A 27,128-nucleotide genomic window follows, 5' to 3' on the forward strand; every position below is an offset into this window, starting at 1 on the left:
AAAAAGCTAACGTTAGGCTATAAACCCACTGACTTCCAGTCGACAGAAATGCTAAAATGCTAACTCATTTCCGGGTTTTAGGAGTCATTCCTGTAGCACTCTATTGGATGTTAAGGTGTAAAAATACAGAGTTGGTACACAACTTTATTCGCCCCTCAAGGAGCATTTTGAGGCGAGCAAGTTTGTAAACACAAAACATTCATTCACACATCTAAAAAATACAAAATATGATGATGTAAGAAAAGAGCTGAAATACACAAGGGTAAATGGCAGAGGCCAGCCTGTAATGTCCAATGATATCCAAACACCAGAAAAGCTCATTATTAGTATTATTCAAACCTTTATCAATCTATACACAAGGTAATCTGACCTAATCTAGCTCCACAAGTCTAATGGTGATATTAAGGGTACCTTGCAATCAGTGCTTGTTCTTTTGTCAAATGGATGTAAACCAGCAAATATATAGATGTGTACAGATTTGATTACACTAGGTCTTACTGTAGTCTTGAATTGGACTTTATTTACGGTCTTTTGGACTTAAAACCAACAGAATCTGGCCTTTATTACATCTGGATGTTATTTGCTCTCTTAATTAGATTTTTTAATTAAAATATGGTGATATATTTAATAAACCTGATACTTTTTAAATCTCACTTTAACAAAAAATATCTCTGCTTTGTCATGTTTTGTCATCAGTCTCATATGTGGTAATAAATTAACTCAAAGTTAAATCAAGGTCACTGAAGAGCCAGAAGCTTCCAGTGTGCGAGACTTGAGCATGAAGACGGAGACATGGCGTGAAAGCACCGCCAAACCACCACAGATAAACAATCCCAGTATTTCTTGCAGGCTAAGAAGCGTTGCTGGGTCAGCCGTGATGAACCGAAACAGACAAGGAGACGACCACTAAAGCAGCGCTGGCGGTACATCTGATGGTTATGGCAGTTGTGGTGACATCAAATACGACTTCTAAGGCGTTTTTTTGGCAAGAAGCTGCCAAAATTGAAGTGTTTTGGGGATGTGATGAGCTACTGGGCATGTTCTGTTGTAACATGCAGTAATTTGTCTTTCCTGAAGCTTGAGTTTGGGTGTAAAATTAGAGGCAGTATCAGAGAGAAACACTTACTTTCCATTTCCTTCGAGCTGCAAACTTCTTGAACTTCTCCATGTTGACAGCCGACTCCTTTCTGCTCAGTGCTTGTTGAGTGTCTTTTGGCTGAATTCACAAACACAACAAATGTAGGAGATAGAAAAAAAGCTTATGAGGATATTCCTGGCAGGATAGCTTTGGTTCAGAATCAATCAGTTGAGGCTTGGCAGCATTCAGCTTATAAACCCGAGCCATTTCAAATATCAACTACTGCCATAAAATAAAAAAAGGAAACATATTTAAATTGTACAGGATTACAAATGTTTTAAATTAAATGGAGAAGCCATCATTCAGCTATAGAGAAGCAGAGTCCAACCTTGATCCAGGGGTGCAGGAGGCTATCCTGAATCGTCATTCTCTTTCTGTGGACAGAAAATGCAAAAATATTAAGGAGATAGGAGTGTCTTTAGATATTTTGCAGTTCCAGAGCTGATAGTTAACAGTCTAATTCAATGCTTTCTAAAATGACACAGCATTTTAATGCTCATAGCAATGACAGAGGTATGTGCAGAGTTCAGTATTTACCAAATTATAAATTTATTTTTACTTTTTAAGAGGAAACATATGCCCTCATTCATGCCGGTATCTTTATTAAAATGAATTGATGAATCACCCTCATACATGAATCATGTATCAATAATAGCCTAATTTTATGTATGATGAAGATACAGAAAAATGGCATATTGTCATCTTTTAGAGACACCCCAAAATTTTACAAATCATGTTCTCGGGAGCTTATGTCTTAGGCTGCATTCAAGTCAGGCGTTGCAGGGATTCGCTACAGGGTTGTGCGGCGGTTTTGGAGAGTCACTTTAATGGCCCATTGACAGCGTCTTTTGCTCCCTCATGGCGGGTTGTACAGCTCTGGAACGCTGGTTACTGATTGGCCACCGCAGTGTGATGTCGGGTTGAGTTTCTCCAAAAGTTGATTCTGTTTCTACTTTTACGCCTTTTTTTCTGCACCCCTTGAGGCCACCACATCCGCAGCCCAAACGCACTACCCCCATTCAAAATGAATGGGAGGACCACTGGATCTGGTGTGAATGCAGCCTTATTAAGAGGAGTTGAGCTCCCCCTATCTCCCCTGTAGTTCGCATGCTGACTGGAACCGATCCTCATTCAAAATACTGTGATGACCTGATATTTTTTCTATATTGACCTTTGTTGATCTGATCTCATTTCCTCTTTTAATCTCGTCATACTTCTCTTCAACAATGCGTCAAATAAGGTACTGAGACATCTGAGGAAACAGGGAGCAAATTACGTGACATCAATTCGTCTACCACTTCCCATAACATACATTTATCTTAACAAATAGGATACTTAAGATGGAGAAGATGTTCCAAAACATACAGTAAACACTCCATCCACACAGAAACTATATGTGAGGGATAATGTACAGCGAGCTGATCATTGTTGTGAAATAAACCCCGACAGGGTGGAGGGGTCTCTCATTGCCCTGAAGGGGTTTCTTTCACAACATGACCCGCAAGCTGTACATTATCCCGCTTATTACACGGCTACTTACTTAAGAAATCAATAATATGACACAAAAACGTTCCGCCAGAGTCCTACATCAGAACTGCACCCATAGCAACGGTCTGTTATACATAGCAACGGTCTGCTATAAAGAAATAACAGACCGCAGAATGCCATGATTAACCAATCAGAATCAAGTATTCAACAACGGCGTGTAATAAATTTAATTTAACATGAACAATTAACAGTAAAAGCCGAGCTAGTCTCTCTCAGTCTAACTGGTGTGGCTGAAAGTACAGACACTTCCCTTCGTCCCTCCCTGCCACATCCTTTATTACGCCTGCTGTAAACTAACGAAACGAACAAGACACTGTTTTGAAAAAGTTTCAGTTTGTTCAAGGTGAGCCAATAAAACCATTAGGGAAACTGGTGCGGCCCATTACACACACACCACTTCCTCCTGTCGACGTCTGTTCAATACCACATCCCTGTTTCTAACTGAGGCTATTCTGTGTTCACACACGCACACCTGAGTCAAAGTAGAAACCCACAGACCTTCACTCTGCTGACTGAATAACAGTGACCTTGAGGGGTGAGGAAATGTCCCATACATTGGAGTAATCAGAGTGAACGGTGATTGTGCTGCTGCAGTCCACAGCCATGGTGAACATTATCAATGTGTGTCTTCTTCAAGGGAGCCTTCATTAATCTTCCTGCCAGCTGAGTGGATCCATGTCTGCTCGCCATGTAGATCAATTACAAGCCGTTCTGTTTTGATGCACGAGGTCGGGGGATTTCTAAAAGCCCCATTAGTTGAAGTTTGTAAAGTCAGTCTCCTCTTTCGCCCACTGTCTGTTTAAAGCAACCCGTGCCTTTTCTCACTTTATCCCGTCTAAATGAAATTATCTCCACACCTATAATTATTCGCCGCCGTTCGCCCCCTCGCTCTCGCTCCATTGTTATGAAGAAGCAGGAGAGAGAATAAGAGTGTTGGAGGCATTCACCCGTCTTTATGTGTAGCTGCAGCCATTCAGTTGTTGCTAGAGCAACTCTGTAATAAGGGAGAGGTTCACAGTTTTAGGTACCACATCGTCTCTAGTGACAAGATGGTTTGATTTGGAATATCGGCAGTGGGCCTATATTGTCTTTTCTTGTCAGCTTTTTAGAATTAAAAAAAATTTATATTTAGAATGACATCTTTTAAAGTTAATTATTATAGAATTTATATAAAGATAGGGATGAGATGCAACATTTTATTTATAATGCAGCATTTTTTTTCAATTTTAATTGGCAAAGAGCTGCTGTCATTCTAATAATTTCAGATTTTAAGTCCCTAGTTGACACTCCAGTTCCAGATGTATTCAGAAAAATGAACTTCAGATAGTGATTTTCCCAAAATGCATATATGGAATTTTGTCACCATGAGTAAAATATATAGAATATAAAGATAATTTATTAATCGAGTAGTCGATCAACAGATAATTACTTGGAAACTATTTTAATAATCAATAATTTTTCAAGCAAAAATGCCAAAAATTCACTTGTTCCAGTCTTGGAAATTAGAGGATTTGCTGCTTTTCTCTGTTTTCATCATTGGATTTTGGACTGTTGGTCGGACAAAACAAGACATTTGAATACATCACGATGGAAATAACAATAATGAAAATGATTTCAATAGTTCGTTGCAGCCCTACTGAAGCCTTACTAGTATAAATGTGACAGTATCTCTGCTGGATCATACAAACAAATAACATTTCCACAAATTAAAACACTATTGGATGCTATATTCTTGTTAAATTAATTAATTATTATTAATCCGATAGTGATTTTCCTAAATGGAAATATGGAACTTTGGAAATTGAAAGTTTCCAAATAAAGTCGAGAACTTGGAGTCATCTCAAAGCATTTTCCCTCAGGTCAAACTGTCTGATTGGTTCACACTCTGATTAATACATTACATGACTGACAGAAAATGATTATTAATCCTTTAAGTCATCGCACACAACCACAAAACAAGGTGTTGGATGCAAAAAACAAAACACAATATCAGAGGAGCATTAGGCAAGCTCTGATGAAGGTCTTTGTGGTCAATAAATTGGGCGTTTTAAGGAGAAAAATGAGCAGAGGTTTTGATATTTTTTCATTGAAGTCATGAAGCAGAAAACCCAGACATTCTCTGGACTATTGGTTGGACAATTTGAACACTTCAACCTGGACTCTGGGAAATTGTGATGGTCATTTTTCACTATTCTGTCACGGTTTATAGACTTAATGATTCATAGAAAAATAAATCAGTCATGAAAATAATCATTAGTTAGTTTCCAAAAGAGTGATCTACGGATATGTCTACATTTTTTCCCATCCAGCTCATGCTGTGCAGTTACTACACTTTAGAGAGTATGAACATGATGGCATCAGATATCAGACAGAGGGATCATACATACTTGGGGTCTTTGACAAGGAGCCTTGCTATGAAGTCTTTGGCCAGGATGCTGGTACTGTTGAAGAACTCCTCGTCGAACGTGTAGTCGACGGCCGACACGTTGGCCAGAGTCTCCTGCTTGTTGTCGCCCAGGAAAGGAGACGCACCACTCAGACTGCACAGACGGGACAGAGGTTAACAATAAGGTTAGAGGTGTATTGTTCAGCCAAGAGAAACAATGAAGACAAGACAGTCAAATACATGTTTACCAAGATTATTTAAATTTCTTTTTGATGCGTGTTTTAATCAATCTCCAAAACCTCTAATCTAATTTGTTTTAACAACAGAAGTGTCTCCTTATCATCTAGCTTGTCCCAGTTGGTCTTTTAATCATAGGGAATACTTTGGATCTCCATTCAAACACTAACTCACCCACCGCTGATTAGCTCCGACCCCTGAAACTGAAAACTGAGACCTTACTACTCGTTGATGTGGGGAATGTGATTATGGAGCCTCGTAGCAGCTAATGGTGACTCATTAGTCGGGCCTCGCTATCGAACTGAAGTATTTGGTGTGTTAGTCAAACACCAACAGAGGAAAGCCAGCTGGGACGGCTCTCGTTTACAAAGAATATACGAAGGGTTTGAGTGGAGCGCAGGAATTTTATGGGACGCACCAGCACGAGACAAAAGCATGTGTTAATGGACAAACCAAGTCACAGTACAGCGCACACACACACACACACACAGGGGACTGAGCGATCATGCATGTCAACCAAACCCTGGCCTTCCCTTCTCCAGCTCGTCAGCACCAGCCGCTAATTAACATGCCAGCTGGGACAGACACGGCGGTGGAGCGGGGTCAAGCTCAAGTTGAGTGGAAATGTATGAATTTATCGACTGTATAAGAGTGCAGCTGCTCACTACAAACAAGTAATTAAGGCAATTCTTCACCGAGGCAGTTAAATCAGCAGGAAAGCGGAAGTCAGGATTCTGTGGTGACAAAATGTTTCCCAAATGAGACTTTAAGATGCAATGTGCAAAATTTTTATGCTGAAATACAGCCAGTCTTAACAACCTGAAACCCAAATTAGAGCTCCGGCAGAGCAGAAAGCCAGCTGATTCACCACATTCTCCATTCAGGTAGCATTATCTCAGACAAATGATGTCTTTCAAACTCTTAAAAAATGGAAAGTGAATTATCTTTTGCAACTAATTTGGAGTTCCCTAATGGAGCTTTTTGTGCGGCTTTCATTACAGTCAGAATACTCCAATTAAGAGTTTGGAGATGCTCCCAAAAATCACCCCGAATGGTGTATTGAATTATTCCCAGCTCACGTTGTTCTTTACAATTGGAGATGAGCAGTGAGTGCACCTCACTGTTACTCGGCTGTGATAATAGGCAGTGAACGATCTATTTTCTACCTTGCCAGGCAGAGCTGTGACAGCTGTGTGGGTGGACAGCAGCGTGAACAAAGATCATGCTGTGTGTATGTGTACAGTATGTACGTGTGCATGGACGCATGTAATGTAGGGACACAGTGATGCATCATTATAATAGCACCTACATATTACCCTTTTAAAATGTGTAATGTTTGCAGCTACTTATTATGTAATAATGAGGTAATACTTGTGTTGGCATTCACCTTTACCTTTCCTTCATTTACCTCGCTCTATTATGGTGAGGGCTCTCTACGTGTTTGTGTGGGTGAATGCACCTAACGGGCACACATTTTGTGTTTGTGCTTCGTGTAGGTGTCTCTCTGAGGGATAAAAGGTGTGTGGGAGCTCAGGAAACCTTGTAGCCGGGTATAAAGAGAGGAGGACAGCATCATCAAGAGCCAACAGCAGTTGATCTGTGGGTTGCAGAGGGCATGGACTTTTCTCTCGCTGTTGAATTAAACGGTGCTGACACGTCTGCACACGGCCGCTTCAAGAACACTCGCTAGTTCAACGAGAGCCCTCGGCTGAGGATGATGGAGTTGGTTGTTTTTGAAGATCAGTTGGTTAACTGAAGTATAAGCTAAGTAGCCATAAAGGTGAAATATAGTGACATCACTTATTATGACAGGGTGATATCTTATCAGGATTTCTTAACAGGATTTTCATAACATGCTGACAAGATCAAAGAAGACTGACCAGACCTTGGACAAAGTCCAGAGTCAGTTAGCTGCAGTAGATCAGCCTCTAGCAGAGAGACAATGCATCTTTTAGCTCATTATTTTAGCTTCATATTTTTTTTTAAATCTGTGAATTTCTTAGTGTTTATTTTTGCTCAAACGCTTCATGATTTAACCATCCAATCCTATAAAAATTACACCTCATAATTATGTTAACATTATCCTGTTTGACTCTGCAATTCGAATTATAATTATATATAATTCTAAATGTGTTCGTATAGCGTAACGATATCATTCAATTAAATTGGCTATTGATGCTATAGTATAACACTGCGATATCAATATGATCACCTCAAACTGCAAAACGACTTAAATGATGCACTAATTGAAGGTTAATTTATCTCTGTATACAATAAGGTCAACAGGAAGTGTCACCATGCACGTCATGGCTGACTTACTTCTTTTGGATGCGCATCACACCCTTGGAAGAGAGCATGTAGCCATGCTAATATATTGGCAGAGACAGATGAATGGGGCAGGATGCGTGGCTTTAAATGGTATCATCGGGGCGTTAATTATGCTAATTTACAATTCTCATGAACGCACAGGTGGTAATCATCATGTTTACGCAGGTCATTTACACTGAAGTTAAGAACGTTTCCTGAATCTGATGTGGAAAACTCCTACAAGCCCACTGTACGGAAAAAAGTAAGACAAAAGTTAAGAGAAGAATACGAAAATGTTCTTGCATGAGGCCCATTATCTCTTGAAATAAAAGGAAACGTTCACACAGCTGCTGTAAGAATATCACACTCAAATGCATTCAAAAGCCAGTTGTAATATGCTTGACAGTCCTCGCTGCAGGCTGTTACATTATTCACGACACACAGCGCTGTGGTGGCTGCTGAGTGAGTGGCCCAGCGAGTTCAGCGACAGAGAGGTCAAAGAGCAGCCAGTCACACTCACATTGACCTCTTCACATTCTGACTGACTGTCAGGTTTAGTGAGGGACGACGCCCTGAGCTTTGTAAGAAAATGTGAACATGAAGGTGAAGGTGACGCAGTGACGCATGTTTCATACGTGTTTCACATTTCACACAATTATCCATCATCACCTGTGACATCTCAGATACTTACAGGATGTAGGTTATCACACCGACACTCCTGGGGAGGGGTAGAGAGAGAGAGAGAGAAAGAGGAAATGGTTATGCATTTTGACTTCATGCAAAACATACATTTACTTAACAGCAGATGCTCTTCAGAAATAACAACAGCTTCAAACAGCTGATGTACACAAAGCTTATTGTGGAGCAGATGAGTTTTTGTTTACTCACCACATGTCTGCCTCCAGGCCCAAAGGTTCATAGTTGACTACTTCTGGAGCTGAGAGGCAAATGCACAGAACAGAACATTATTACCATTAAGGTCAACACGCAAATAACACAAACACAAACACAACACACTACTCTTTCATTTAATTTTCTCTGATTATTTATTTTTCCTTACTGATTAATTTACTTATTTTCTTCTTGCAATGCCTTCATTTGTTTTAGCTTGTTATCATGTTCTTATTTTGTTGTTTCTTTAAAGGTGTTGTTTTGTGAGCCATTGTTTTGTTTTGTTTTTTTTAAATCACACCTGCTAGAACTGTGATTATTTATCTTCTTCTTCTCCCTTGTCACGTGTCCTCAGATGTGTAAATACCATAACTGAAGATGAAACTGTAGATTCACTTCTAATCTAATTGAAACAAACGTGTTTTGTGAGGTCACAATGACCCTTGACCAACAAAATCGAATCAGTTCATCCTTAAGTCCAGGTGGACATGTGTGCCAAATTTAAAGAAATTTCCTCAAGGCATTCCTGAGATATCGCGTTCACGAGAATGGTACGGACGGATAACCCAACAACATAATGCCTTCGGCCATGGCTATCGCTGGTGCGGAGGCCTAAAAGTGTATCATGTCTGTGCTTTCATTTTTTACTTGAGTTATGACCTCACAATTTGAAAAGCTCTGGTAAACAACTACAAAGCCACATGCTGGAAAATCAAATGCAAAAGCAGGACTCAGGATTTATAATGCATTTTCCTCATAGTTTAAATTTTTGTAGAGAGGCCAACCTGTTTTCCAGCATCAGCTATACAACTCATGATTTCGGCTTCCTGCCACTTGATCTTTATTTAGACCATTTAACTGCTGCCACCCTGCTGACCTGGGAACTCTGATTTTGGCCTTGATAATGCTGGTGGCGGCCACCGGCGTTGGGCAGGGGGAGACTGAGAGTGTTGGCGGCCGCCCCGGGTAAAGGGGTAGGTGAGGGGAGATGGGACAGAGCCATGAATGTGTCCATTAGTGTGTGTGTGTGTGTGTGTGTTTGTGTTGGCAAGAAGGAGCAGTTCTGATAATCTCCAGTCTATTATCAGGTCGCTCTCATGTCCCTATGGCACATTTGGCACCTGCTCTCACAATACGCAACCCCCGGGATTAAAGCCAGGACAACAGGGTGCTGAACTCAGTGTGTGTGTGTGTGTGTGTGTATGTGTGTATGTATAGTAGAGAAAGGATGGAGGGTATAATGTACAGTACAGAATCTGTTAAAACTATAAAATAATAAAGGATCATGATTCCTAAACAAGATACTGACCTACAAATTCTGGAGTTCCAAAAATGTTTTTAAAATCATTGCCAAAATCGATCTTGTGTGCCAGGCCGAAGTCAATGAGCTTGATGCGCGGGTGAGGCACTGAGCGGTTCAGCAGCATGATGTTCTCCGGCTAGAAAGAAAGAACGAGAGAGAGTTAGGGTTAAAAAGGGGAAACAGAGAGGACAGAGAGGCAGGGAGATGTGGAGTGACATTTTTATAAAGACCAAACTCTTAACTGTTAATAGCATGAAGCCAACAGTGCACCGATATTTCAAGGAGAAACAGTTATGATGCTCACAGAGAAATTAAAGACTGAATTTTGAAAAAGTGGGCCCTAAATCAGTGATTCTCAAAGTGGGGTCTGGGGACCACTGGGGGTCCATGGCACTCTGTCAGGGGGTCTGCAAAATAATTTGCTATAAAGTAAGGTTAGGGTTGACCCTAAATCTAGCTGGCTAGCGAGCATGGAGAAATATTTGAGTCAGTCCAAATTGTCACGTGACGGTTGTATTGAGCGACAGCGACAGGAGACCAAAATGCGTCATTCAGGTGCTAGTGAACAAAGCCATGAAGCCAGCCAAGCTAAAGCCACATCTGATTACAAAGCACCTGGAATATCGGGGCAAAATAAAGTGGTATTAACATGATTCAAATTGAAATGTGTTTATGTTTAACACTATGAAACAGGTCTGAAGTATTTATGTTGAACAATTTTTAGAATACAAATAGCTCGAATGGCATCTAAGAGTACAAATGGTACTAAGCATTATGCTTAATTGGTGTTCCAATTATAAGGGGGTCCTTGGAAAATGTTCTCCCATGTAAGGGGTCCCTGGCCCCAAAAAGTTGGAGAACCCCTGCCCTGAATTATCAGTGAAGGAAATAAACTAGGTGTCAACAAGAGAGCAAGCAGCAGAGTCGGACACAAAACCAGGAACAGGCTGGCAGGAAGGAGGCTCATCAGCCATGGAAATCCCATGCAAAACACGAGTAAAAACCTCTCGAGGAAGTGGGAGAAAGGAAAGGACGGCAAAGATGTGCTAAATGCAAAGCCAAACAACAGAAGCCGGACATTCCTAAGGACACAATGCTTCTTTTTAAACGAAGCCATCTTCCCTCTAAACCTCATCCTTTCAGCTCTGACCATGAGCCGAGTTTGAGGATTTAGTCTGGGAAGGAACAAGAACAGATTGAATGTGGGCAGCAGTGGCAATAGGAGGCGCTGAGAAAATACAATCAGACTCCAGCTCAGTTCACTGGGTTTATTCTCTATCAACACTGATACGCTTATGTTTTTTATTTTGATTTTATTAAGGATTCCCATTAGTTGGTGCCATAGCAACCAGAAAATCTTCCCAGGGTCCACATTAAGTGCATACAAACACATTAAAATACCATGCAAAATACAAGAAATCTTAGAAATAACTAGTTACAAATAAAACATAAAAATCATCATGCATAGGCATAATAATGCTGCAATCAAGGAGAATGATATCAAACTGCTTTATTTCTCCGTCTGCATCATCTGAACACCCTAAATGCAAACATGCAACAACCAGACATTTTGATGCTGGTAACAGTTTTACTTCAATGTTTAAAGCTTGATAACTGGTCTGGATGGCCGGGGCAAAGCGCCACTTCCATTGCCAACATGCGCGCGCATATTTTTGATGACGTCGGCTATAAAAGAGTCTACGCAGTTTCGTTGTATGGGAACATAATTTGTAGGAGACAGGGCTGAGCATAAAGTTATTCAACTAAACTAATGAAGTCTTAATGTGAGCCACTGCTAGACAGTGAATAACAGAGGCTGAGGCTGCAGTGGTTGGTAAAAGCTCCAGCATTGATCACAAGTGGCTGGCTGGGCACAGAGGTTATTATTTTATGCAAACCTGGAGGCCGAATGTCCCGAACTCTGATGGATGATTTGAGAAGATTGTTCTGTAAGTGGAGGAGTCGGTTTATTCTGTGCTGCCGTAAGTGGACAACCGATCAATGATATTGATTGAGATTTAAGTAAAGAACTACCACAACAATACTCACGTACTGTATGGTGTGTCTGCGCTGTGAGTACACCATGACCTTTACTCTTTTTCCCTCAGGAGTTTTAAACTACACACACCCCATAATAAAAAGGAGATAAGCCGAAAATAAACCAAAACATATTAGTCATGGTAATTAGCCTCAGATGCATTGGTTCAAAAAACACATAGATACAAAGAGAAACTGATATAAAAGGAGATATATTCACATAATGCTGCAAATCCACTTCTCAAGAGGGCTGGCATTTTAGAAAATGGATGTTAACTACTCTGGGGGGCTGAACAACAGGCAACACTTTACTGTGACCTCTGATGAGAGCAAAACAGTACGGGTGTTTTTGTCTTTTCAAAGAAAATATCAAACTGTGTTGTCTAAACGTAACATGACCTTGAACAAGTCATCATCTTCTGTGTCCAAAGTGTTTTCATGGAAATCTCACAATCATCAGAGGAGTGGATCTCTTCATCTCTACAACTGTTCAATTCTGTTTTTGGTTCTCATTTCGAGGACGTTACCGAAACTAATCACTTGAAAAAGTCTCATTTGCATTTGATGAAATGTCTGAAACAAAAGATCTACAAAGGACACACGCATGAATTTAATGTCTACTGTTGTGTCCCAACTCCATACTAAATAGTAGTGGTGCAACGCTTCAACAAGCCCACGGTTTGGTTTGTACTGCAGTTTTGGGTCAGGGTTTTGGTTCGGTTTGTTTTGCACATTAGGGAGAAGAAACCACGACTACTCTTTTCATCTCTAATACATAGTTTTGTCATTTTTACAAAATACTCGAAAACCTGCTTAGCATTAGTATGTAGTGTAGAATTGGTTCATAGTTTGTTATCAGTGTGTACAATACAAGCTGACGAAATGGACAGTATGTACTCTTGCTGCTGCTGTTTGTCTGTAGTTGCTGCAGTACCTTAAGGTCAAAGTGAGCGATTTGTTTGGCGTGCAGGTAGAAGACTCCGTCCAGGATCTGCTTGAGGAACTGAGTGGCTTCCTCCTCGCTCAGCGACTCCTTCTCTGCCAGGAAGTCGAAGAGTTCGCCGCCGGCCACGCTGGAAGAGGAGACAGAGAAAGAGGGAGGGAGAGAATTAAAATGCGAGATCTCTCAGATCAGAGCCAGCTACAAATCCCTGCTTATCAGAGCTGAGCTGATGTAATCTAATCATCCTGGTGCATTAGAGCCCGACCAATTTACACAACCCGCGTACATTTCAACCAGCGCTGTTCTCAATTAACCTCTTTAATGAAAAACCTCCATTAAAAACAACAAAAAAGGAATATGCCCTGATGTTTGAGTTAAGCTTGTTTCATTGGAATATTTAAGGTTTTTGCACCATTATGTTATCTTAAAAAAAAAAAGACCTTGCAGGAATGATAATCAGGGGGAAAATTACAGGATAAAATAACGAAAAATTATGAAAAAGAAGCAATAAATTAGTGCAAATATGATCGTTCACTGAATCATGAAAAACATTTACTTCTTTATCAAATGAAAGTCAACACAGTTTGCCTAAATGAACATAATTACAGCACAAAAATAGTGAAATATTGAAGAATGCTGACCCAGATCTGGCTCGTTTTGGGCAAAATATTTTCAACATTTTATGATACAAAATCAATTCATGTTTAATCAGTTTTTGGCTATCTTATCCCATCAGAATTTAATTATATTGTTTCTTATAAAATCCCTTTTTTAAGCCTGTTAATGTCAGCAGTTTCTAATCGTTACGAACACATTAACCTACATTTTATATATCAAAACTCAGCTCATTTAATGAAAGCACCGCCAGATTCAGCACTTAAAAGGTAGAAAAGTAGAGACAAGGGAATGGAGAGAGCAGAGGATTTATCACGCTCACAGCATGAGAACGTGAGTGAAAGCCTGCGGCGAGGGGAAGCGTGACGGAGAGAGAGGAAGGGAGCAGATAACTGTAATTACAGCCATGCTTATCCAGTCGTTGAGCGTCCACTCAGTTGTACAATCACGTGTTTATCTTACAATATATGTGATGAATGTAAGTCACAATTAAATGGAAAATTACTTTCATTTTAGTAGACAATTCCTCATGTTACAAAAAACGTCTATTCAACCATTACCATCATTTTAGTGGCTTGTGTCATATCATATGAAATGTAATTTAAAAAAAAAATGTATTCACACGTTGGTGTGCAAAAATGACCACCAATCAATGCCTCCATAAATGTACAAATGTAACCTACAAATACACACACACTACTCCACCCTTCAGGGAGGAAACACCCGAGCAGCTGCACAGCTGGGACCTCCTCCTCCCACCAAACACCCACTCTGTATCTTGTATGTTTACTTCATCATCTGCTTGAGTGGTTAACAGGGTGCTAACGCACAATCATAGACAGGAAAGAAGGTTTCTGCCCAAACAAACCACCTCTGCCTCTTTTCATACAAAGATATATGTTTATACAAAGACATAACAGTCCTGTCTATTCCTTGCCTTTATTTGTCCAGCTTTGTTGTCCTTGTCCCTCGCTTTCATTTTTTTTATTTCTGTGTAAGTACGTTTAGAGAGATGCATAAAACCGGAGTCAAATTCCTTGTATATATGTACTTTGGCAAGTAAAGCTGATTCTGAAACGGGCTGGTCAACGTTTAACGTCAAAGGACAGTTGCTGTCACGGTTGTATTTACCCAGCGTGCAGCAGGAGGAGGAGAGGGTGTGGAGGACAAAGGGACACAACATGAAGTCAAATATTTTTAGCATCCAACATGTAACTTGTTGTTTTACCTGCCCAGGGCTGGAAAAACTAGCATGATGTCACCCTACCGGCTTTGAATGCTAATTGTAATGTATGTAGAACATGGATGTACAATAAGACCTGGATACGGCGCCGTCACTCAGCCTTGCTCACAATCTTTTTCCAGTGGCCACTCGCGGTATTGCAGCAAAAAATCCACCTGCAGCCCAAAAAGCATTTTCCCCATAGACCACCACTGTAAAAGAGACGTCTAATAAGCGGGATAATGTACAGCTAGCGGGTCATTGTTGTGAAATAAACCCCTTCATGGCGATGCTTTGCGTCAGGGTCCATGGCATCGCCCCGTCGAGGTTTATTTCACCACAATGACCGGCTCGCTGTACATGATCCCTTACTTATTATGCATCTATGATGTAGAACTAGGAACCGTGTTCTATCATTGTAATTTATACCATGAAGTGCAACCGAATTGAATTTATTCACTCATTTAAAGAACATAAAATGGGCATTTAACTCAAGAATGTATCATCTCCTCCAGTAGATGACCTTTATTAAATTAACCACTAAAGACAGATTGTCCGAGCATTTGACACTTTGTAAGTTGTAGTGTCAGCCCCGTCACAACTCTCAGTCAAGTCCATTACAAGCTTGACTCAGGCACAAAAAACAAGCTAATGAATCGTCTCAACATTGTCTTCTTTTGTATTAACTGTCAGCAGCCATAGAGGATTAATGGTCCAAGCTCAGCATTAACACTGAGTCATCGCCTGTCTGCTGATTTAACTAAAAAAGGATCACTCCCCAAATAAAACATGAACATAAGTCTGGTTAGCTTTAATCCTGAGTTCATATTTTGATTCATGATTACGGGATCTGTGTAAATCAGCAGCTCCATTACATGTCAGTGGATAGAGTGCTCAATGTTGCTGCAAAAAATGTGCAAGCACCCATACTGTACCAGGTCAAAGGCTTAATGGGTCAAAGAAGAGACATATACATTTTCTGTCCTTGGGTAAGTATTTTTTGTTAAAAATATATATATAAAAAATGTAATTAAAATTAATAGTTTGACGATGATATTAAATAAAAAAATAAAACAAATATTATTTTATTGACACAAAGAGTGATTAACAATGTTGTTTGATGAAGTGGGATTTTTTGTAATACATTTTTGAATTTATTTTTACTTCTCTAATTGAAAGTTCTACTATACAAACAAACAATTAACAAATATGAGATTGTTATAATAAAAGCACAAATATCCAGTATTGTTAGTCATATAAATAGATTTTTTAAATTCTTGTGTGTATTTCTGCCAGTCTGACTTTGCATGTCTCATGTCTTGATAAACATCAATGCAATGCAATGTTATACTGAGTGACATTTTAGTGGGGTAAAATTCTCTAAAACATATTAAAAAAGTAATTATCTGCATTATTCTTGAAGACTTCCCTTAAATGTGCAAAGGCAAGACTTCAAAGAATCTAAATAATAGGGCTGTCCTCGACCAAAGAAATTCTTAGTCAACTAACACCAATAAATTACTAATAAATTAGTTGATTTAATCGACAGATCTGCAAAACAGAGTTTCTCCACAAGGAATCACACTAAAGCACCACTTTAAATCGTGTGTTTACCAGGTGATGCTCATAAGTATCTTGGAAATAACTCATTCAGCATGAAAAAGGCATAAAAAATGACTAATCAACAAAAGACAAAAACAACCAATTAGTCGACTAATCGACTAAGAGGAGGCAGCCCTACTAAATAAGCTTTAAATTAAATGTTTTATATTTTCAAAACCATATCCGTCTTTGACCCATGTACCTTGTATCATTGTCAAAATGACTGCGTGGTATCTTGGCATTTAATATTTATTTCAAACTTCTCTTCCTGGTACATAATTCATCTTCTACCCATACCCCCCATAGCAACATGCCCACACAATCACAGCCTGACTGACATGACAATGAGAAACAACTCGTCATTAAATTCCTGAGGGAGCAAATCCTATCAAATGGTTGTCAGTGGCTCAGACAGAGTGCATCTTTCTGCGAGTGTTTGACATGAATAAGTTTAGGGATCCATGAGCTAAACCACCACGTCAGAGTTTTTTTGAAATGCCGAAGCTTCCTTTGAAATGCCACCTGCTTTATCTTTGATCAAGACACCAACTTGTGCTAAACTTGTTTCCACTGTCTCAAAAACAGCTCAGCGAGAAAGGGAGTCCTGTAAGAGGTTAATTACACAAAACCCTTTATTTAAATTTAACCTGACACAATTAAACAATGCAGCATGGAAGTGAGCAATTTCATCAGTGAGAGCAAAGCTTGAATGTGTGAGATACGGTATGTGCTGTGGAGGTGTTGTGTGGATGAAGCCAAACAACAGACAGGATGGATGCCAGCTGGAACAGAGGGAGAGCTAATGGGCCAGTCTTCTACAGGCAGATCAGGTGAGACACATCACTGATCAACCTCCCGAGAAAGATGTTTGGGTCTGGCTACTCCCAAAAAACAGCAGTAATATCGGAGACCACCTCACCTAGATTCCCAAGCTGTTGCGAGCACCATTGACCAACGAGCCACAAGCTGCTTCTATAACCACTTATGATTTATAAGGACTTCAATTCAGGACAAATCTAACATGAAAACATTGACACTAGGTCATAGATAATCAAATAACTTATAGAATAGAATGGAAAGTGGCTCAGCATTCCTGCTCTTTACATCAGCTAAAGTCTAATGACCACTGAGGTCCCTTTTCTTTTTAAAAAAGAAGTTATTATGAACAATAGCTGCTGTAAAAAGGGACCTCGGCAGTAATTGGACTTTTCTCAGCCACATTTTCCCAGACATTTGAAGTCAACTTCTCCATCGTCTGGGTTTATTCTGCCCGCACAAAGACAAACTGATTTGATTAACTCAAAAGAGAAGACAATCGATGGATCCTCCCTAGTGGGTTGAATGATACAGTTTAAGCAGTGGCATTACCAGACACTGAAACTGTCTGTGGATTCACATGAGCTATTTTGTTTTCTGTGGTATTCGTGGATAATGTACATCCTTTTTTTATTTCGCAGGTTTATCAACATGCTCACAAACAATCCAAAGCCACACCACTGACTCCACAAAAACACAGTATTCATCTTTTGTTATTGTCAATAATTGGACAACGTTGATAGCATTGAGGTGCAAGCGTGCATTATTGCAATGCAAACGTGCTACGTATATGGTTTGACCATAGACTGTATATATAGATGGACAACGCAACTCCACTTCCACCCACAAGTGAAGCCAAAATATCCTGGATACGGGAGCTGCCATCTTGAGATTTTAACGTTATTTGGAGCCAGAGTCACACACCTACACACCCGTCCGAGCCAATCACGAGCCGAGCACGGCCGCAGTTTGCGTTAGCACCACAGTAGCTGTTTGCATCAAATAACTAATTAAAACCAAACTTATCAGAAAAAAGAACACTTGAACATACATCAGCGTGATAAGAACTACCTAAAATGATAGAAACTATCTTTGGGAAAAATGTATTTGACGTGTACTTTGACCTTTTAGTTTGACCCATCTGCTAACATGGAGGAGGCGGGCTTTATGATCTATACTGCAGCCAGCCACCAGGGGGCGATCCAGATGTTTTGGCTTCACTTTTGGGGAGCTGTCATGTCATTCATTTTTATATACACTCTTTGGGTTTGACTGATACATTTGGTTGTTGACACTGGACATTTTTTGTATCCAAATCTTGAGAGGTCGGTTTTCAGCTGCAAAGTGGGCCAAACTATGGAGGGGTTACAATATTTAGATTGGGCATTATAAACTTAAGCATGATTGCGCAACTAAATAGAATATTTCTATCCACAAATGTATTCAGATAACTGATTGCAGGGGATATTACATGGAAATGGGATTCATGGGATCATGTTTTTACAGTTTGAAACTGATTTAGAGACACATAAAGTCGTGCATTAGTCTAATTGGGAACAGGGTTCACTTGTTTTGTGTTTTGGGAATGAGGAAACAGAACAATTCTAGAAATGTTTGAGAGGAAGAAAAGAAGTTAAAAAACGAGCCTGCATTGATAATTCACTGTTGGTCAATACAGTACTTTGCAGTGCTATGCAGCCATTTATCAAGAACCTGCTTATTTTTTACTACTAAATTTAAATTCTGTGTTATCTAAAACATCATTAAAACAGCTCAATGATGATAAATAAGATCATTTTTGTACTTCTGTGCAAAGCTAATGGCATTAATTGAAGGTCGTTCCGTTATTCAGATTTTAATAATTCTCCTCTGAAGCATTTAATCAAGCATTAAAAATATTGAGATGTTATTTGTAGCCATAGTGACCTGCTCTACCACTTAACTGTATTGAGCTGGAAATGAGCCACGGACTTATTAATCACACGCGCATGCTGTACTGTGCTGTTGGCCTGGACTGGTTTTGTGCTTGTTATTCCCTCCTTCGTATGTGATCACTGGACAGGAATGTTGTCCGGCAACTGCAGCCCTCATCGTTACGCTCACTACTGCTGGCTGTAAACTGACCTACTAATTGAGGTGTAGTCCTTTCTGCCTTCATGCGTATTTGTTCTGAATAAGCGTGTCAGCTGGATTATAATTGTAATGTACATATGAGTGACCTGACAGTGTTTGGAGTTCCACCTAACCTGGTCAAACTGGTCTAACTGGTGTTAAGTGAGCTTTGTGCCACACGACACCTGTAACAGGTTCAAGCTACAGGCAGTTGATAACCAATATACTCTGAATACTGGTCACCATGATCACCATCTGACTATTTAAAAAAAAAAAGTGTTTTTAGATTAGATTTTTTAAAGGGGCAGCACGATTATCTCTGGTTGGGTATGAGACTTAAAATGCTGTTCAACTGAATCATGGGAAATGAAGGGTCCAGCGTTTTTAGAGCTTGACCCATACTAGGAATTAAAAGTCAAGATATCTCTTTCGCTTTGATTTTGACCATCCATTTTTTTAAATCTGGTTCTTAATATTGTTCTTATAAGATGCTTCACTACGGGGCTATGATCGTTTTGAAAGGCCACAATAATTAGTAAATGTTGAGTTATCCTCAACTGAATTATGTATCTCACTATATGGGCAAAAAATATCATTGATCCTAAATAACATATTTTAAAAAGTCTGCAGGAATATGGCAACTTGCCTTGTTTTGTCAAAATGTAGTCCAGTGTTTTTCAATGCCTTTTATGCAAGTCATCGATTTTTTGCAATTACGTTTTCGGAACCTTATACTACCATTTTGTAAAGGTATACTCTTAAAAAACAAATCTCAGTTGAGATGAGTTAAAAAGACAAGGCCACTCACAGCTCCAGGATCAGGATGACCTCTGCCTTGTTCTCGAAGACCTCGAGGAGCGTGATGATGTTGGGGTGCTGGATCTCCTTCAGGATGCTCACCTCGCGCTCGATGTCGTCCCTCGTCACCCCTCGTCGACTCGACTTGCTGCGCCGCTTCTTGATGGATTTGGCGGCGTACTCCACACCCGTACTCCTGTGCCGACATCTTCTGACCACGGCAAACTGGCCGCTAGCGAGGGAAGAGGAGAAGAAGAGATTGTCAAAAAACTTGTCATCTAGCCTTGAAACATTAAAACGGAATAAAAGAAAATCTGCCAAAAAGCACCTCTAAAACTCGCTAATTAACACGTTATATCTTATTTGTTTGATCCATACAAAAGAGGTGCTGGTAAGCAGATTTTATTAGCTTTTGACAGAGCCACGCTAGCCGTTTCCCCCGTTTCCAGTCTTTATGCTAAGCTAAGCTAACTGGCTGCTGGCTACAGATACACTTGACTTATAGACATGAGAGTGGTATCAATTTTCTCAACTAATTCTCGGCAAGAAAAAAGAAAGAAGTGTACTTTTCAAAATATCTGAATAGTCCTGTAATACTTAATCCTGTAACACTTAAGTTGTAACACCTTCTACAACTCCTTTATAAACAAATAAGACCATAAATAAGACTAAGAGGAAACACTCATCTCATTTCTATAAGCTACACCAAAGAGACCAGAAATTAATGACAAATAATAAAAGAGGCCAGTAGACAATACACACTGACAAAATGAACAATAGACAATAGACATATGCGTAGCAGAAATAGATAGGAGTGAACTAATCAATCAGCTGCAAAGACACTCTAGTGCTCAAGTGTTAAATTCCCACAGGGTTTACTGTTCACTAATAAAGCAGCCACCCTGCGTTTTGGCCGTATCTGCATCAGTTTCAATATGGTAAACACAGACATGTGAGCCAAAGGGAGTGGGCGGAATAATAAGGCAATAAAACCGTTGATCAGAAACAGCTTTAATTAATAACTGGCTGATGCATCATGCCCGACGGCGCCTGGATACAGAAATAGCAATGAAAGCTGAATAAAGACATATGTATTCAGATATAAATCAGGATGACGTCAGGTCTACCTGTGGAGGTGTTTCAGAGACTTTTAAAACCCAATTCTTCTCTTATATATATATATGAAATGATAATCCACGATATCACACATTTTGATCCCAAATCTGTCCCTAATTTGCAGAAGGAGATTGAATCACGATCTGCAGTGGAAAAAGAGAGTATTCGTGCGGAGCGGAGGACAAGAAACACCTGCCCTCACCCTCAGCGATCCCTCATAATCAGTTTGAAAACAGTGTGTAAATTATATCCAGGCAGCACAGATCTCACTGTCAGCAGCACACTGATAAGAATCACAGCTCAGCACAACATCAACACAGCTGACTAACATCCAAGCAGTAACCCTACACCCCACACACTCAACTATTTACAAGAAAGCAAAGACGGTTACTGCTTATATAACAAACATTATTCACTACAATTAAGTTATATAAATCATATCAGTCTCAGAATAGTTGTTTATTGTACAGTAAGAACTAAATCTGGGTAGAAAGAGGTTAAATGTTATATTTCAGAATGAACTCTTTAGATATCCAGATTTTGTATCTCAACAGTTCAAACTACCATACCTGTTGAAAAGCTAAAATGTTGACAGGATTGAGTGCTTATGGTTGCTATGTTTATGTGATGTAGCACAATACCTGAATTTCCATCTTCACCCATAAACATCATTTAAAACAATTAGTAGGTTTCCTGTGGAATGTTTGATTTCTACTCTATCTATCTAAACAAAATCACACTTTAAAAGAATTGTAAATTATTTGCCAATCATCTCCTAGAAATGACCACATCTATTATTCAGGCTTTTCCAAACATACAGAAACGATTGGTTGAATCTAGAGCTGAAAGAATTAAAGTTGATTAATTGCTTAGTAGATTATCTTTTTAAATTTTAATATATCTTGGTTTTCTTCATCTTCTGTGATAACCAAGTGAATATTTGGGGATTTTAGACTGTTGTTTGAACAAAACAAGCAATTATGAAGATGTTATCTTTGGCATTTGGGAATGGAGAGGGGGATTTTTCACTAATTTTTGACAGTTTTTCGACTCAACATGAAGCAGCAATATGACAAACTGTTCCACTCTGTGATATATACATATATAGTTTTAGCAACAAATATAGGTTTTGTCTAATTTTGACCAAAATGATTTGTATCCTAATGAGAAATATTTTATCATTTTTAAATGCACACATGTCAACTCTCTCACCTGCCCAGGTAATGTTTCCTACAGTTCCTTCATATTTTACAATGTTAACAGGCTGCAACAGACATGGTCCCAGTTAAGAGTAGGGCTGTCATTTGATTAAAATATTTAATCACGATCAATCGTATGATTTCCCATAGTTAATCACAAATTAATCACACATTTTTTTATCTGTTCAAAATGTACCTCAAAAGGGAGATTTGTCCAGTACTTAATACTCTTATCAACATGGGAGTGGGCAAATATGCTTGCTTTATGCAAATGTATGTATATATTTATCATTGGAAATCAATTAACAACACAAAACAATGACAAATATTGTCCAGAAACCTGGTGTGTACAGCCTGAAGTGCAGTACACACATAAGCACTAATCCAAATGTGGGGAGCCTGCGTGATATTTTAGCCTGACACATTATCTATGTATGAACAACACAGGAGCTGTTATGGAAATCCCACTATCATGCTGCCATGAAGCATTGTTATTGAACGCTGCTATGTGACTGGATAACGCTGACTCCACTGTCACTCGACCGAAACACTGCCAGAAGAACCACTTGGGGAAGCAAGGACACTTGGCTGAGGGCTGTTGACGCCTCCGCCGATTGTGCCTCCTCACGGCCCTGGCAATCATGAAGCACTTAGTGTACCCAACACCCACGGAGGGAGGAAGAGAACAAGGGAGTAGGGGGTGAGAGAAAGAAGGGTGAGAGAAAACGAGAGAGAGCGAGAGAGAGAGAGAGAGCGAGAGAGAGAGAGAGAGAGCGAGAGAGAGAGAGAGAGAGAGAGAGAGACACATTCTGTCTCATTTTTTAGGTTTCCATGCACGGCCAGATTTTCACGCAGATTCACAGCTTTATGGCGAAAGCTTCCACTGCCTTGGCAAAAAAAAATGGCCACATTACAGAGACATCCCTGCGCTGTCATCTGATTCCCACAGTCCTGCCAAGACCAGAGTGCACAGTTGTCAGGAAGCAGTTTAGTAATTTAGCTATATGTTCCCACTCTAATCCTCTCTCTACAATGTGTCTCCCAATATTTGATGAGTAAATGCAGGATCCAGACTGCAACACTGCCAGCTGCAGAGGAGCTTTAAAGGGAAAAAGAAATAAAGCCTCGGGGAGTATCAGTAACAAAAACGTCACCCTGCTCTGACCCGTGAGTGTAGTGCGTCCCCATGGGCTGATCAGTAGTGTCTGAGACCACATCCACATTTTTAGGACAAAGGGCCATTCACATTTTAATGTTTTCGCGTCGGCCATCGTAGTTCTCCTACACACTCGGCACGTGGGCGAAGTTTCAGTTGGTTGCTGTCTGCAACCTCATCGCTAGATATCGTCAGATCCTACACACCTTTAATACTTGTGGAGTTGTCCTTCATTGGCACAACTGGCTATACTGACACACAAAATAGGCAATTACAGGTGGATTTGGAGGCCACAAAAAGCCATGGTGGTAGCTATAGACTAGTGGAAACCTCTAATAGCCAGCAGGGGGCGACTCCTCTGGTTGCAAAAAGAAGTCTGATTATATAGAAGTCTATGAGAAAATGACCAACTTGATTTATTACCTCAGTAAACATTGTAAACATGAGTTTATGGTCTTAATCGCTAGTTTCAAGTCTTCTTCAATACAGCATGATGTTCATTTAGTAAATTATGATCCCATTTAGATTCAAATAGACCATAAAGCAGGGGATGCTTTAGGGCGTGGCTACCTTTTGATTGACAGGTCGCTACCACAACGTTGTCCAGTTTGGGAGTTGTCCATGTTTTCGTCTTACATTTTTAACCCTTTCACAATGTGTTTTCAGTTCATGAAAATGAATTGTAACATTTTGGTCGCCGAAAAATGTCTTATTCAGCGTTCGGTTGTACTTAGCTCAAATCTCTCGAGTCACTTATGGTTGCAAAAAACCAAGATGGTGGCGGCCAAAATGCCATACACGGGGCTTCAAAACGTCACAGTGCCTACGTCCACTTCTTATATACAGTCAATGGTATAGACTTAGTAATGTAGATGCAAAATAAGGCTATGTGAGAAGATCAGTATTTTCATCTGCTTTGACAACAGCAGATAAGCGTGGGTAGTGGGGAAAACCAAGAAAAAAAACAGATTCATTTACAGCCAGCCAAAATCATACTACCAGACATCACTTTCAAACATTTCTTACTTAGTGGAACAAATGTTTCACATGACCCTCTGGATATATTCGAGAATCATATTATAATCAACCACATTAAACTGACATATTTTGAAGGGAAGTAATCTGATTCTGGCGGTTGGAGAATTGTTTGCTGACAAACCGAACTACCGACTAGCTAAAGGGAATGATGTCTCTTTAAGGAAGTGACTCGTCCCACGACTGAGCCAGAGACACGAAGCAGACAATGTGAAGAGGAAGAGAGAGCGGAGGATCAGGGCTTTCTCATGTTAATGACACTTCCACCCCCATTCAGTCTGGCTTCACCCTATTGAGGTCCCCACCTGTCAGTCAGGCCTCCGTCGTGTAGATAGAAGAGACAGAAACATCAGGATTTGATCTGCGTCTTACAGAGGAATTGACACAAGAGAGTAGAGGGCTTTTGTTCACACTGTGTATATGTAATATTATACATGTACACACACAGGACTCCACAATCTGTATTCAAATGACTGAATACCTGTTACACACTCACCTGGCTGGATGAAGCCACAATAAGCCAATGAGTGAACTTTGCATGCTATCATACCTCCAAGGATTATCACTTTAGCTGCAATGTGCAGCTGTAAAGGTCAAGTCTAGATGGCTAAGGTGATGAGAATGCTTATGGTTTATGATTATATGCTTGGCCTACAAGTTCATGTTCCTCCATATTCGCCTCTTCTCTTGACAAATAGACATTCAGGTGCACAGAAAGTGGACTTGAAGTTCAAAAAGTTAAACATGTAACTTCATGTGTTAACCACTGAAACTGTAAAAAGGAAAAGATAGAAATATGTTGGCATCTAGTGAACCTGAAATCTGCCAACGGTAACAGAAAAGAAACCCCCAACAAAAACAAGCAGCTTGCTCAGAACATCCTTCAACTCATTCGTGTGCTGTCAAACTTTCCACTGCTGGAAAGTTCATGCAGAGGAAAAGTGTAATCTGTGAAGCCGTGGGACTTGGGTGTGAAAAATACTGTTGAGGATGAGAAAGGAGAACACAACTGATTTCCTGTTCTTGATTATACACCATCTGTGCAGTTTTTGAAGACATCCTGTGACTAGATGTTTATTTTCCTCCACATTTACTTCTCCAGTCGGTGCAGCTCTCCTGAATCCTTATACTGGCTTAATTCACACCGTTGATCTACTTCAGTGACAAAACCATACAATAATACATAATACATGTACCATGATGCATCTGGATTGCAAGGACAGGATGTTGAAGAACAGCCAAAAGCAATCTTGTGTGAGAAATGTGAGACTGTTGGACTGTTCAGCATACTGAAAAGTCCCGCACACAAAAAACAAACCATTGCAGACACTTGAAAATATTCAGTGTGATATTTTGTAAGGGCTCTTATGCTGCCTGACAATTAAATAGGCAAGTGAAGCCTTGTGCATACAAATTCAAGCCAATTCACACAATACACTGAAAAGCTCACTGTTCAATGCAACTATATCTTCCGAGTTAAAGAGGACCTATGATGCTTTTGTGCTTTTTCCTTTTTCTTTAGTGTATTATATTGTTTTTTTGTGCATGTAAAAGGTCTGCAAAGTTACAAAGCCCAAAGTCCACGCCAAAGGTGTACTGCTCCTGAACTGCCTGAAACTCCTTGCTTGAAATCCTTGGATTTACATTTTACATTATTTTATAGCACCTGTTGGGTGTCAGGTTGAGCATGCTCAGACAAAGACTGACAAAGATGTATAGAGGTACTATAATTACATCCTCTTGTAGTCAGTTTTCCATGGCTGGCAGGGGACTTTTTGACGTTGTGACTGATAATAGAATAATGACCATGTAATGAGGTTTTGACAGGATGTAATAGCACTAATGTGCTGATGTTTATAACGCTCTTTCATGTCTTTACTCTGCTTCACAGGAAGACAGCTAGGCAAACTTAAATCAAGTTATGATGTGGTAAGCAAGACGCAGCTTGAAAATTTACTAATGGCAACTCTTTGCACAAAAATGCATTAAAATGTGCATTTCTGCAAATTACTACGTTTACAACTGCAGATAAATGGTTGGGAAATGCTATCAGCATAGTAGTGAATTCAAATTATTCCAGGTATGCAATGGTTGTATTCTGGTTCAACCTTTCAAGAAGAAATAATTTGCTCCCTTTCATGAAAACACAACTAAAAAGATGGGAACGTTTCCAATCAGACACTATACCAACAGGTTACAACAGCATCAGGAAAACAACTACACGTTCAGCGTGATGGCATGTAGCCTGTGGGAATCAAACTTCTGTTATTTCCAAAAGCTCTCCCACTGTACGCCCGTAAAGACAGGGGAAAGTGAGCCCACCCTTTTGTTAACAACACCAGCTGCACACACATACAAACAAGGGGAAAATGGCCTCAGTTCAACTGAGCTCTCTTCCCTTGGTGAGGTAGTGGAGGGAAACCAAAAACCCAATGCTGCCTTGAAAATCAAACACCCTCTCCCTGGTCGGGTTCCTCTTTCTGAGAGTCTTCGCTCTTAAAAATCTAGCTAGGAGCTAAGTTAACGGGAGTTAAGGTGGTGGATTCCCCCCCCCGTACGACAGACAACCTTATGTTTACCGACTAGCGGAGGCTAGCTGGGAAATCCCTCTCATCCTCCTGGGATGTTGAGGGAGAGCACTGACTTGCACGAATGCTGCTGAGCAAT

The 27,128-nt window shown here is 39.9% G+C and overlaps 1 protein-coding gene across 5 annotated transcripts in view; it reads right to left on the minus strand.

The window, feature by feature from the left end:
• Positions 1-27,128, minus strand: part of dapk1 (death-associated protein kinase 1) — an 83,343-nt gene that overhangs the window by 27,079 nt on the left and 29,136 nt on the right. For 4 of the 5 annotated variants that reach the window (XM_037776846.1, XM_037776847.1, XM_037776844.1 and 1 more), the window contains 8 exons: positions 19,966-20,187; positions 12,782-12,920; positions 9,817-9,946; positions 8,505-8,553; positions 8,308-8,334; positions 5,074-5,226; positions 1,467-1,512; positions 1,127-1,216 (listed from right to left, as the gene is read on the minus strand). In XM_037776846.1, coding sequence (XP_037632774.1) covers positions 1,127-1,216; positions 1,467-1,512; positions 5,074-5,226; positions 8,308-8,334; positions 8,505-8,553; positions 9,817-9,946; positions 12,782-12,920; positions 19,966-20,187 — 856 coding nt within the window. The other variant, XM_037776849.1, reaches the window with a different exon arrangement.

The sequence above is a fragment of the Sebastes umbrosus genome, chromosome 8 (genome assembly GCF_015220745.1).
Source record: "Sebastes umbrosus isolate fSebUmb1 chromosome 8, fSebUmb1.pri, whole genome shotgun sequence".
Lineage (NCBI taxonomy): Eukaryota > Metazoa > Chordata > Actinopteri > Perciformes > Sebastidae > Sebastes > Sebastes umbrosus.